Source organism: Gallus gallus, chromosome 33 (assembly GCF_016699485.2).
Source record: "Gallus gallus isolate bGalGal1 chromosome 33, bGalGal1.mat.broiler.GRCg7b, whole genome shotgun sequence".
Lineage (NCBI taxonomy): Eukaryota > Metazoa > Chordata > Aves > Galliformes > Phasianidae > Gallus > Gallus gallus.
In genome coordinates, this window is record NC_052564.1 from 2,144,805 (window position 1) to 2,159,534 (window position 14,730).

Sequence of the window (14,730 nt, forward strand, 5' to 3'; positions counted from 1 at the left end):
GGTTGCCCAAAGATATTCTGTGTGCGCCATCCTTGGAGGCATTCAAGGTCAGGATGGATGGGATCCTGGGCAGCCTGATCTGGAGGCTGGCAGCCCTGCTGATGGCTGGGGGCTTGGAAATAGGTGCTCTTTAAAGTCCCTCCAAATATAAGCCATTCTATGATTCTGTAATGTTATGCCTGTTGTGCCTCAGCTCTACCACTGCCCAGAACAGGGGAAGTCCACCCCGCCCTGTCTTTGCCTGTTTGTCTTTTTTTGTTAGGGGTCATGAGCAGACGTTTATAGATTTGGCATTTGCTTCTCTCATGGTCAAACTTCTTCTCTTAGGAACATCCACGTGTTTGTAATCCCCTGGACATATTGATTAATGGATCTGACTTCAAAGTACATTCTGCAGTGATGACTGTGCTGTCCTGCAGGGGCTGTCAGCACAGGAAGGCCATGGATATCTCCAGGGAGAGCTGCGGGGAGAAGGAAATCTCCTTCTCTGCTGCTGAGCTGGGCTGGGCTTCTGAGACACAGGGAGCTGACTTAAGAGGGCAGTGCTGCAGAGAGATAGCTGTGCCCAGCAGCAGCTCCTGAGCACCACACAGCAGGGCTGGGGCCATGACCATCCGGAGATGGGGAGGAGAGAAGGAAGAAAGTTTAGATGTTGTGTGACACAATAGCAGGCTGAGAGCTCACTGGAGGTGCATTTCTTACTATCCTTGACAAGGTAAGACTTTTGATCCAGGCAATTGCTCTGATTTTCCTGGAGAGATCACTAACTCTGGGACATCCCATTAGATATCTGGCTGAAGGTGCTCCATGGTTCTTTACTGTGGAGAAAGACCTGCTCCAGCTGAGGGCTTCGGTGCTTCATTGTCAGAGCACAGCCCTGAGGGCTGCGTGTCCCAGGACGGCTGCAGGCTGTGCAGCTGGGGGTGCAGCCGGGTGCCCAGGGCTGTGGTGCAGAGCAGGGTCCCTGCTGTGCCCCAGGGGCTGTGTGCCGGGGCAGGGACTCTGCCGCCTGCCAGGCTCAGCACTCAGCCTGCCCGGGGAGCTGCCCAGGGCGCTGCGGGGAGACGTGTGGGGGGAAGGAGCAGGGCAGGGGCCTTCTGCTGCCACAGCTGCTGCCTGGGGCAGGGGGCTCACAGCTGCACTGCATCCCAGAGTGTTTCCAAGAGCTCGTTGCAAGAGGAGAGACAAGGAAGGGATTTTCTATTTTCTGTTCTTAAGGAAGGGGAAAGACTTGGAGGCAGAAATCTGAAGGGAGATGTGAATTATGAACACATCTCTGAGAATCCTCAATTGTACCTTTCTCAGTCTGCTGTTATATGAGAAATCTCCTCATGTGCTCTCAGCCTCTCCTCTCCCAAAGGGCAGCACCAGCTGAGATATTTTTATTTATTTTATTTTATTTATTTATTTATTTATTTCCTACAGACATGAACATGAACTACCTTGCAAACAGGCAGCTTTCCCTATGAGAAACTGAAGTGCATAGCGTTAGGGATGGGCGCCCTGAGTGCAGACAGGGTAAAGACATGAGACATGGAAACAGCTCTTATGAGGAAAATATCCAGGAGGCTGGGATATGATTAGGAAATGAGAGGAAGGCTAAAGCTCCTTCAGCTTCTACTTATTATAGAATCATGAACCTCATGAAGTTAAATTCAAGTGATGGAACTAAATGAACACTGTCCTAAAAGAAAAAAAGTCTTTATAAAATGGTGGGATGAGTGTCACTGAGAATGGTCTTGTCTTCTCATTATCTCCTGCACCCTGAACAGGACTCCATGCCCAGGAACCGCAGATGCCCAACAGCAGCTCCATCAGCGAGTTCCTCCTCCTGGCGTTGGCAGACACGCGGCAGCTGCAGCTCCTGCACTTCTGGCTCTTGCTGGGCATCTACCTGGCTGCCCTCCTGGGCAACGGCCTCATCAGCACAGCCGTAGCCTGCGACCACCGCCTGCACACCCCCATGTACTTCTTCCTGCTCAACCTCGCCCTCCTCGACCTGGGCTGCATCTCCACCACTCTCCCCAAAGCCATGGCCAATGCCCTCTGGCACACCAGGCACATCTCCTACGCAGGATGTGCTGCACAGGTCTTTTTCTTTTTGTTTTTGTTATCAGCAGAATATTATCTTCTCACTGTGATGTCCTATGACCGCTACGTTGCCATCTGCAAGCCCCTGCACTACGGGACCCTGCTGGGCAGCAGAGCTTGTGCCACCATGGCAGCAGCTGCCTGGGGCACTGGGCTCCTTAATTCCCTGCTGCACACTGCCAATACATTTTCCCTGCCTCTGTGCCAAGGCAATGCTGTGGATCAGTTCTTCTGTGAAATCCCCCACATCCTCAAGCTCTCCTGCTCAGATGCCTATCTCAGGGAAGTTGGGTTACTCCTTTTTAGTGTCTGTGTTGTCTTTGGTTGCTTTGTTTTCATTGTTTTGTCCTACGTGCAGATCTTCAGGGCCGTGCTGAGGATGCCCTCTGAGCAGGGACGACACAGAGCCTTCTCCATGTGCCTCCCTCACCTGGCCGTGCTCTCCCTGTTGGTCAGCACTGCCATATTTGCCTACCTGAAGCCTCCCTCCATCTCCTCCCCATCCCTGGACCTGCTGTTTTCATTTCTGTACTCAGTGGTGCCTCCAGCTGTGAACCCCCTCATCTACAGCATGAGGAACCAGGAGCTCAAGGGTGCCCTCAGGAAGATACTCCAACATACCCTATTTCGCCATCAGAAAGATGTTCATCATGCTCTCAAGACTACAGAAAATTTAGGAAAAGCCTAATTGATTTTACCTGGTGTTTCTGTTTCTTCTTCATGTCAGTTTGTCATACATATAATAAATTTAATTCCAATCAAATTATATTCATCAACTGTTTTTATGTTTGCTTATTTTTACTTCTATGTGATGAACCTGTTCTATTTAAAGAACTAGGTTATATGAAGAGATAATAAAATCTACAGAGGATCATTTGTTTTGCCATCTGGTCTGGGTCATCTGAAGAGGCTCAGGACTTCAGAAACCAATGTCACACGGAGCAGCAGTGTCCCTGAGGGATGTCTGTCAGTGCCTGGTGGGGACTCTGCTGCCTTTCAGTTGTGCTGCTGCTTCTGGAGCCCTGGAGCCACAGCCACGGGCAGCAGCAGGACGTGGTCTTTTCAGTGCTGCTCTCTTTACAGTTCCCAACAGTTCTCCTGTGTCCTTGCATCTGTGTCCGCTCTCGGTTCTGGTGCAATTGGTGACAGTGCTGTTGCCTGTACAGTGGAGTCCCTGTGTCTGCAGGCAGGGCAGGCAGTGTGCAGCACTGTGCCACGGCTGGCCTCCCTGATGGGGCAATTGTAACTGAAGAGGCTGTTCAGGGCAGGGCCAGAGGCCTGCACACCTCTTCCAAAGCTGTGCCAGGAATACAGGCATGGCGTAGCCCTCAGGAAAGTCCTCTTGCTTTCCTGGGGTTCTACATGGTTCAGAGTCCCAGGGTGAACTGTGAGGACCAAAGGGCAGACGAGAGCTCCCTTCTTGGTTGTACATGGTCCAGCAAACATTAACTGGTCTTGAACAGGACTGTGTGGGGCTGCCCCTGCTACTGAAGGACTGATGGCAGATGCTGTCCTGGAGAGGAATCTGGTGCAACCAGGACATGCCGGGGGATCTCCGGGACAGTGTAAGAGTCTGAGCAGGCAATGAATGTCTTCCATATGCAATGACAGACCACTGATCCAAAGGAACAGGGGAACCTGAGGGGCCCACAGGCAAATGAGGGCTCTGCAACAGTACTGCTGAGCCAGCAGGGCAGATGGAGATGGACTCAGCAGTAGAGATCCCGTTCAGCTGGGTCTGCCTTCCACCCTGAGCATCACAGGGCCTGCCCGGTGTCCCAGGGCACCACAGCTCCCTTGCTCTGCAGAGCAGCTCCACCAGCTCAGGGTCCCTCAGGGAGTACCGGGAGGGAAGCAGGAGGGTACCGGGAGCTGCTGCCAGGCCAGCATGGACACACTGCCCTGAGCACGGCTGTGTGGGAGGAGGGCTGGTCCTGGAGAAGGGCTACGGAGCATAGCTGTGTGTTCAGGCATTGATGGATGAGAGGAGCCACAGCCAGCACCTGGATGGGGCACAGCCACCCACCTCACCCTCCCCTCTCCAGTACTGTCACTGCTGATGCACTCAATGACCTCCCAGTGCTGTTGGCCTGCACATCTTCCAGGGGCCATTCAGGTGCTGCAGTGACAGTGACCTGGCATCAGCACTCCAGTCACCTGTCCTCAGCCTGACTCTCCCTTGCTCCTCTGCCCTGTCTCATCCCTGCTGGGATGAGTGGTGTAGGGATGCCCTTCCAGTCCCCACGATGACTCCTTTCGACTGCTGGCCCAGCAGTTCTGATACTGGACTTGATGGTGTGGAGCAGTGTCCACTGAGAAAAGATGATGTGAAACAGTGTTTTTGCAGTGGTGGCCTCCATGTTCATTTTGCAAGTGAGAACTTGTGCTCAGATGCTCAAAGAGCCTACTGCTACAACCATGGCTTCAGTATATTGTTGCTGGCCTGGAGCTTCTACTCCAGCGTTATCTGCAATGGTCATGGCACAGGAATGACGTTTCATAGACCAGCAACCTACTTTCTTCCTCATGTTATGGCATAAACCAGAGTCCTTCATGCTGACAGTCTTTGCATTAGCTCATGGATTAAATGAATTAGACCTCTTATAGTTATTTGAGGAACAATCCAATGCTTTTTGCTCTCCACCTCTGTAGCAGATTAACTGTACATAACCTTCATCTGAGGACTGACCTGATGAGTCTTTTCTCACTGTTCCTTTTTAATTTCCATAGTTTGGTGGGGACGTTTTCCCAACGTGATGGGTTTCACCACAGTGACTGTGACCTATACTTGAGTCTGTCAGGCTGAGTTTGACACCGGTGACCCAAAATGGTTCAGGGATGTTTATCCGTATTGAGAACAAGGCAGAGTTACTCGGCTATCAGTGGGCATTTCAGCGCTGGGTCACCTCCTGAGATACACTGACTTGTCTGGGGGACATTTAGTGTGCTGGGTTGGGCTGCAGCTACAGGGACCAAGACAACTGTTGGCAGTGTACTGCCCTGAGACCCTCTTCCCAACTTCCATCTGCAGCTTCCAGAGGGCTCTGGTCTCCTGCAGATCCCCTCAGACATCTGCCCTACCCAGACAGGACCTCGTGGGCCTCTGGAGATGGCACTGGGTGCTCGTGATCACACAGTGCAACAGGGCTGATTTATCATTTAACCTTCAGTTCATATGCTTTTCCTATTGACATTTATCATTTCCTATCTATCTATGTAAAGTACTTATCCTTTTAGGGAGGTAAACCACGCAAGTGGGATATGGCTGAGGAGTATGTTCTGGTTTTAGGGAAAGTGCATTGTGTTTTACTGTTGTTTGTTTTAAAGTAGGAAGAAATATCCTGGCCCTGTGTGCAGACAGCTTTCTAAGGAAAGCAGGTAAAGGAACGGCGTAAAGGAGCTGTGACATCCAGCTGCAGACTTCAGTGGAGAATTCTGCTGTAGGGAAAAGTGATGCAAGTGCCAGGTGGCGTAGAGCTGACACGTCAGGCGTGGGGAGGTGAGCAGTCAGGTTATCCGTACTGCATCAGAGCTCAAGCAATTGCTTTTCCTGCCTAGGCAGAGCTCCTTAGGAGACACTCTGGAACAATGGGAGAATGTTGCTCCAAAAGCAACAAGATGCACTGCTTCATATCAGGAAACATTTTTATCGGGTGCCCTTTGAAATCTTCTTCCTTTAGTACATTAAGAGACCTCTCCAACTAGCTGTATAAATCTTGACTTCCAGCACATGATGGAACAGACATGGCTCATTGCAACTTTCTGCACTTCAGAGAGACTCGTGGTACATTTGGTGCTAGGTCTATCAGCCTGAGGTACTGAGAGGAGAATGTTGTAAGCACTTCAGAAAGTCAAGTCAGAAGGAAAAGCTGAAGGTTCTGGGAGTACTAATGGGGCCCACTGAGGGACATTAGCAACACAGCCTCCCCTTGGACTTGTTAGAGCAGGTAATTGGAAGCAACGATTACAGTCAGGTAAAGCATTGTGCTGAGAAATCTCTTGGTATGTTTGATGAAGAAGGGCCAAGGCCTGACATCCATACACCTGAGGGGAGATCCATCGTATCTGGCTCAGGGCTTGTCCTGGGGTTGGTGGGTTGGGGCCAATTCTAAGCCACGTGATGGACAACGGTGTGACACCTCCCAGACTCTGCACAGGGATGCAAGGAGGCAGTGAGGCCTCATTACCGTGAGAATAATAAATCTCCTCATAAACCATAGCCAAGGGGACAAAGACATTATTGCTGTTGGGGCCCCTCACCAGCACCCACTGCCTTCTCCTCTGCAGGCTTTCCTGTGCTGTTCCAGCCCAGCCCCTATTTCCCTGTGGTCTGCAGACACCCACCTCTCCTCTCTACCCTGCTCTGACCCTGGCACTGAAATCCCTGATGTCTCTCAAACCAGATGCTTAGGCAGGGCGAATCCCACTGTCAACATGTCAACCTGGCACTTTCTGTCGGCCTCTCAGGGACACCGCAGATGTGATCCTGTATGCACAGATCCCAGCCAGAAGTCAAGGGCTGACCAACAGCTGCTTCAGGCAGAAGTGAGCACACCATTCCTTCCTGTGGCACGTTCCTGGCGCTGGCCTACCAACTCCACAGACAATACTGATCTCATTGCCAGCTTCACAGCCACGTGCCACCTGCAGGCCCATGAGGTTCTGAGGTAGAGCTGAGCTCATCACAGCATTCCGACGCACCTCCTCCTTATGGCCTCAAGCTGATCAGTCACACGTCACCTCCTGTACATACATCACCTCACATTCATCACTGCACTAAATGCATTTGCTCAAAGACTCCACGATTCCTGCTCTGCCCTGAAGAGGCAAGTACCTAAAGTTTGTGTTAGGGGAGGGGTTGAAGGTGAGGAGGGCAGAGCACAGGAACAGCGTCTGTGGGTGTTGGGTGTTCAAGATAGGGATTAAAGGTCAGAACTCACCTTTTGGGGCAGAGATGAAACAAACGTTTAGTGAGAGGTCTTGGTGTTCTGCAAAGGTTTTCAGGCCAGTGTAAGGGTATGGGCAAGCATTATGGATTAGTGTTTTGCTTTGGAATGCAGTGAGGGCTAGCGGTAATATCGCACTTTAATGCTAGCAATTAAAGCTTGGTTTCAGCATGAGTAAGAGAGTCTCTTACTAAGTCTGGGAATCTGTGCAGTCCATTGCTTGGGAACGTTCCTGGCAGCAATTTTTAAAGAAGCCCTTAGCCTTCAGGCACTGCCATGAGGAGAAACAACCTGTATGACCGAAGTGCCCACTGCATGTCCTTACTTGTGTTTGCTGCCACACGGCAGCACAGCCACCAAGCCACAGGAGCTGCAAGGCTAAGGGGCTATCAGATTGAGGTTCAGGTCGGCACACCACCACCGCACCACTAAATTCTGTCTCTCGGTGCAACACTGAGCCTTCTCTTGGATAGTTTCTCTCTCACCACTGTTGGCTGCTCCATTCCTGAGACAGAAGTGGCACCTCACTCAGGAAGGAGAGGGACACAAAGCTCTTGCAGGAGAACCTGCACCTCCTGCCATGCAGCTCTGCGCTACCCCAGAGTTGCACCTCCTACCTACAAATTCTTGCTCCAGAATGCCTCCTGAGAGTCCTGAGGAACTTTTCCTGGGCTCTCATGCATGCTTCAGCTACCCCAGGGCATGCTGGAGGCAGTGCCCACCTCTGTGTGGCAAATGAAAGAAGCACTGAAGGGAGACTTCAGGGAAAATGTCTAAACCTCTGAGATGAGAACCCATGTCCAAGACCCTTTCCTATTCAGGGTCTCACAGAGATTGAGGAAGGGGGAATCTGACAACCAATGTGCAAACCAGCTGCTGTGGCTGGCCTGCCAGAGGCACTGACAGATGATAGCCTGAAAGCACAGACCCCAGCCAGGAGCCAAGGGATGGCCCATCAGCTATTGCAGGCTGAAGTCACCACTCAGTTGGATTAACAGCCGTATGCTTCCTGCTGGATTGATGGTTTCTCAGAGCAACTGACCCCGGCAGCTCCAGAAATGTCTCACAAGAAGAATGACAGACAAAGTCATTGCATGTCCTTCATTTATTAAGTTAAGTTTCAGACAAAGCCTAGTTCCTCATGTACAGTGTCCCTGGGCTACACTGCAAAGGTACCAACTGAGAAGTAATTGATGTGGGTAATAACATTTAAGTGAAAAAACATTAGAACGGTAGAAATATCGAATAAAACTTCTAATATATTGCTCTTACAAAGTAAATAAATAAATAAATGCAAAGTAAGAGAGATTGTTTCTGTAAAAATCTGCATTACAAGACATGTAGAGATAAAGAAGGGCAGTTCATTGCTTTCCAAATATATTTGGTCATCAGTTTCCACAGAGCATCCTTGAGCTCCTGGTTCCTCATGCTGTAGATGAGGGGGTTCACTGCTGGAGGCACCACTGAGTACAGAAATGACACCATCAGATCCAGGGATGGGGAGGAAATGGAGGAGGGCTTAAGGTAGGCAAAAAAGCCAGAGCTGATGAGAAGGGAGAGCACGGCCAGGTGAGGGAGGCACGTGGAGAAGGCTTTGTGCCGTCCCTGCTCAGAAGGCATCCTCAGCACGGCCCTGAAGATCTGCATATAGGACACAACAATGAAGACAAAACATCCAACACCAATAAAGGCACTAGTACTGAGGAGCCCGAGTTCCCTTAGAAATTCTGATTCTGAGCAGGAGAGCTTGAGGATCTGAGGGATTTCACAGAAGAAATGATCCACGGCATTGCCGTGGCACAGAGGCAGTGAAAATGTACTGGCAGTGTGCAGCAGGGAATAGAGAAGCCCAGTGCCCCAGGCAGCTGCTGCCATGGTGGCACAAGCTCTGCTGCCCAGCAGGGTCCCGTAGTGCAGGGGCTTGCAGATGGCAACGTAGCGGTCATAGGACATCACGGTGATAAGGGAATATTCTGCTGAGATGAAGAAGAGAAAGAAAAAGACCTGAGCAGCACATCCTGCGTAGGAGATGGCCCTGGTGTGCCAGAGGGCATTGGCCATGGCTTTGGGGAGAGTGGTGGAGATGCAGCCCAGGTCGAGGAGGGCGAGGTTGAGGAGGAAGAAGTACATGGGGGTGTGCAGGCGGTGGTCGCAGGCTACGGCTGTGCTGATGAGGCCGTTGCCCAGGAGGGCAGCCAGGTAGATGAACAGCAAGAGCCAGAAGTGCAGGAGCTGCAGCTGCCGCGTGTCTGCCAACGCCAGGAGGAGGAACTCGCTGATGGAGCTGCTGTTGGGCATCTGGTACTTCTGGGCACCCGGACCTGTGTGCTCAAGAACCTGTCCAAGGAGTAGAAAAGTTAGTGACAAGTCATTCCACTTGAGAAATGTTCATTATAGTCAGTGATGTGAGCTACATTTCATGCAGTTGATTTTGCCATGAGCACCTGTGCCCTTTTTCTCTCGCGGATGCAGCCTTGTCCCTGTCTGCACATTGGGAATGTGGTGGTGCTGTGGTGATGTTCTGTCCAGAATTTGTCAGGTGAAATCACTTCTAATGTAGAAGTGCTTGTCAGCATCTGCATTACTAATGCCAGAAACATGGAGGTTGAAAAGAAACGTTTTAATGATGTTTTTTTTCCTGCACAGTCTGTTCCCACTCACCGTGGTCAAGGAGTGTTCAATGAAGTCAGAAATCCTGAGCAGTTCTGCTGCACACATCATGAATGTTAGTGAGAGATGAGAGGCAAAGGGATTCACTGCTGCTGAGTGCAGGGTACGGGGAGCTGGTTGGGTTTGTTTCCACACACTCTGAACTTGCAACTGTTGGAGACGAAGGGAGAATGACCTCCCATGTTAGCCTGAGAAGAAGCCAGACCCTGCTGAGAGCAGTGGAAACCACTGCCCATCACAGAATACCCACTCTTTCTCAGGGGTCCTGAGCAAGGTCTCATCACCACACATCTGGAAAACGACACCTAACATTCATTTCATCAACCCCAGAGCATTTCTTTGCATACTGCAACTCTGTGCTTCTTCCCTCACCTTTGTTCTCCAGACTACGGGAAACATTTGCATGCTGAAGTTTAGCACACATATCTGAAGGACACCTCAAAAAGATGTGTCCTAAAGATGGCATCTCATTAAGGGAAAGCCAACTCCTTCCCAGCCTCACAGACTGCACTGCCCACAGCCCCAGGCAGTGGCTCTCAGCCCCTGTGCACTGCAGAGGGCGATGGACACGTGCCTGGGGAGATGCTGCTCTGCTCTGCTGCAGGTCTGGCTCCACAGGAGGTGGTTTGTGCATTGAACCCCATGGCCATGAGGGCAGAGGCATTCTGGGTGGGAGCTTGCTCAGAGGGAGGTGTCTGCACTGAAGGGAGTAGTATGGATTTTTCAGGTGAATTCTTCCTCTGGAAAAAACTGCTGTTCTTACTTTCCTCTCATTCCCTGATCATAACTCTGATGCCTGCAGATTTTCCTTGCTGGAGACGTTTCCCTGTTCCATGTCTTGTACATGTCTGTGCTTACAGACAACAGGTCAGAATGTATGCATTCCTATGCAGTTCAGAACCCATCCTGTCTGCAGAGCATTACCTAAGTGCATGTTCATGTTTGCAGGTATAAAAGGGAACATAAGGAAGCCACATACAGTTCAGCAAAGTGAATTCATGTTTACAGAAGGTAGAGAGACTGAATGAATTGAGGAGTTCTCACTAGATGTACTCAAACAATAAATCCTTTTCTATTTCTCAGTCTACATCCTTATGTTCCAGTAGGAGCAGGAAACAGGAAATATGGCAGAAAATTCCTCCGCTGTCTTTTATCATGGAAAGTGCATCATGAAGCAGCCTGTGGTGCAGTGTAGCTGAGATCCCCCTGCCCCAGGCAGCAGCTGTGGCAGCAGAAGGCCCCTGCCCTGCCCTGCCGGGGGGCTCCTTCCCCCCACACGTCTCCCCGCAGCGCCCTGGGCAGCTCCCCGGGCAGGCTGAGTGCTGAGCTTGGCAGGCGGCAGAGTCCCTGCCCCGGCACACAGCCCCTGGGGCACAGCAGGGACCCTGCTCTGCACCACAGCCCTGGGCACCCGGCTGCACCCAAACGGAAAAGCCCACAGCCATCCTGGGACATGCAGCGCTCAGGGCTGTGCTCTGACACTGCAGCAAAAAAGCCCACAGCTGGAGCAGGTCTTTCTCCACAGTAAAGAACCATGGGGCACCTTCAGCCAGATATGTAATGGGATGTCCCAGATTTAGCGATCTCTCCAGGAAAAGCAGATTCATTGCCTGGAGGAAAAGACTTACCTTGTCAAGAATAGTGAGCAATGCACCTCCAGTGATCTCACAGCCTGCTATTGTGCCACACAGCCTGTACGCTCTCTTCCTTCTATCCTCCCTTTCTGCTGCAGATGATGTCCCCAGCCCTGCTGCGTAGTGCACAGGAGCTGCTCCTGGGCACAACTGTCTCTCTGTAGCACTGCCCACTTCTATCAGCTCCCTGTGTCCCAGGAGCCCGGCCCAGCTCAGCAGCAGAGGAGGTGATTTCCTTCTCTCCCTGGAGATATCCATGGCCCTCCTGAGCTGACAACTCCTGCAAGACAGCGCAGTCATCACTGCAGAATGTACTTCAAAGTCAGATCCACTAATCAACACGTCCACTGGATTCCAGAAGCACGTTTTTTTCGTACCAAAAGAAGTTTTACCGTGAGGGAAGCTAAAACCAAATCTGGAAACCACTGCTCATGATCCGTAACAAAAATGACAAATAGACAAAGACAGGGTGGGGTGGACTTCCCCTGTTCTGGGCAGTGGTAGAGCTGAGGCACTGCAGGCATAACATTACAGAATCATACAGTGCCTTAGGTTGGAGGGGACGTTAAAGAGCACCTAGTTCCCAGCCCCCAGCCATGGGCAGCACTGCCAACCACACATCAGGCTGCCCAGGATCCCATCCATCCTGACCTTGAATGCCTCCAGGGATGGGGCACAAAAAACTTCTTTGGGCAACCTGTTCCTCTTCCTTTGAGTACAAAATTTGTTCCTAACATGGAATCAAATGGCTTACAGTAAATGGGGTTCCATCAGGCTGTCGGACGGTCACAAGCAGGGTTCCCCAGGTCTCAATTTTAAGGCCACTTCTCTTTAATGTTTTTGTGAATGACTTGCATGTAGTGCTAGAAGATGTTTTGAGCAAGTTTGCTGATGATACCAAATTAGGAGTTGTTGCCTCCACTGAGGCAACAGAGAGATGTGGACAAGTTAGAGAACTGGGCAAGCACCAACTGCATGAAGTGTAACAAGAACAAATGCCTGATTCTACACCTGGGAGGGGGCAACCCTGGACATACACACTGACTGGGGGATGGGACACTGGAGAACAGTCCCACTGAAAGGCGTTGGGGGTCCTGGTTAACAGCAAATTGGGCGTGAGTCAGCAGTGTGCCCAGGCAGCCAGGAAAGACAACCATCCCCTGGGGTGCATTGAGAGTGACATTGCCAGCTGGGTGAGGAAAGGGACTGTCCCTCTCTGCTCTGCACTGCTGCAGCCTCACCTGGAGCACTGGGTGCACTTCTGGGCACCATAGAACATAAAAGACGCAAAGCTTTTGGAGACTGTCCAAAGGAGGGACCTAGAACTGAGAGATCTGAAGTTCAAAGTTTCATTGGGATTGACTGCTTGTTGAGATTGACCCCTTCTCACATCCCACATCCTGCGATGAGACACACTGCCTGCATGGGACTTGGGCCTCACAACATCCTTGCACCCCACACAGAGCCTGGGAGCTGCTGTCCCCTTATCTTTCATTTGACCTCACACAAACTTTCATCCCACTGCCCCAGGAAGGGCCCTGAGCCAGCATGAGGGACAGGATCTCCCTGCCAAGGGTCTGGGGGTCAGGGCTTGGCCTTTCTGCTTCATAACACAAAGGAGGCTTTTCTCAGCATCACAGCCACCATCCCAGAGCCTTTGCCTGCCTGTAACCATGGCTTCCAATTATTTGCGCTAACAAAAGCTTGCTTGTTAGTGGCCCTCAGTGGGGCCCATTAATACTCCAAGAAACTTCTCTGTTCCTTCTGACTTGGTCTTCTTGAGCACTTTATGCCATCTTCTCTCTTCAGTGGTGGTTGATGGACTCAGCAGCAAAAGCCCCCTGGGTCCCATTACAACCTAAGGAGCCCTCCTGTGCCTTGTGCCTTCCTGTCATCTTCTTCAGCTGTTCAGAACTTGCACAACAAAATGAAAAGTTATCTGGAGAGAGCTTAAAGAGGAAGAGTCCAAGGGGCATTTAAGAAGTCTCCGTATAAATTTATTTATATATGGTCAGGTAAACAAGAAGTTAAAACACAACTTGGCAGTTGATACTGACCTAGGATGTCTCATAATGAGCTTTGTTCTGTCACTGTTGTGGACAAATGTCCTCCTCAACTTCCCCACCCCATTTTTACTCCCATTGGCCCCAGGGGACTGGCATCACTTTTCCTTACATCACTCTTCTCCTCTGGAGTCACCCACTCACTGTTAAACCTCCTTTGCACCAACTCCCACTGGCTTTCCTCCTAGAACCAGCTGCACGTGGGCAATGAAAGAGTTCTCTTTTTTTGCCAACAAGCAGAAGGAAAAGTAATGCAATTGTATGAACATTAAAACACAGTGATCAACTGCATGCCTTGTCCAAGCTGCACCTAATGTGGTTTGTCTTTCACAGATAATATTTGTACAAGATATGTGTTAGACAGAGATAGGAAGGGATAGATATAATCACAGTGAAGGAGTTGACAAGAGAGTCCATCAGACAATGGAGAGATGAAGCATGTTCCAATAATCTCCCTGAAGGTCTCAGTTCAATCAGATAGCTGTTAAGTATCTGAGTGAACAAAGAGCAAGGGATGGGGAAATGTGGACAGCACTGGGAAGAGCGTGTGTCCAGATGGCCTGCTGACCACATGCCCTTCAGCATGGTCATTAATTTCGGAGAGCTGGAGACCCCTGGAGGATGAGGGACATGAAATACGCAGCAGGGTAGAGCAGCGGTGGACGCTGGGCATTAGTCACAGGGCATTGGCACTGGCACCGCTGTCTGTGTCGCTGTACCTGAAGGCATCTGAGTCCTGCAAACACAGGTGTGGAAAGCACAGCCTGTTCTGTAAAAGCAAAACAAAACAAAACAAAATAATATAAAATAAAATAAAGACTCAAAATTTCTTTGAAGTCTCAAATTCCCAACTTAAAAACAAACAGGACTCAAAGGATATTTGAAGTTGAGAAGTGTGTTAACACATTTTTATCAGCTGCAGCTTGCTAACTTCTTTCTTGTATTGGTGATCTGAAATGTGGAGGCACTACTCCCGATCATGCCTTCCCTCAGTCTTCTAGCCATTGTCTAGTTCAGTTAAAAATGTGGAGACTGATGTCTTACATCATTTCTGTAGAATAGGTCAAAGATGAATGGTAATAAACTAAAAGAGAGATTTACATTTGACATTTGAAATAGGAAATCCCAACATTCAGCTGGTCATGATGTGAGGCATGGAGCTGGTGTGGAACAGGTAGCCCAGAGAAGTTGTGGCTGCCTCATCCCTGGAGATGTTTAAGACAATAAAGGCCCCAGGCATCCACATCTACCGCGTGACAGCCCTGCCCACAGCAAGGGAGTTGGAATTAGATGATCTTTAAGGTCATTCCAACACAAGTCCCTCAA

The 14,730-nt window shown here is 50.4% G+C and overlaps 1 protein-coding gene across 1 annotated transcript; it reads left to right on the top strand.

Annotated features, from left to right (window-relative positions):
- Positions 1-1,795: 1,795 nt before the first annotated feature.
- LOC100858353 (olfactory receptor 14J1-like) lies at positions 1,796-2,779 on the top strand. Its single transcript, XM_015272883.2, has one exon. The coding sequence runs from the start codon at positions 1,796-1,798 to the stop codon at positions 2,777-2,779; it is 984 nt and encodes a 327-aa protein (XP_015128369.2).
- The last annotated feature ends 11,951 nt before the right edge of the window (positions 2,780-14,730 follow it).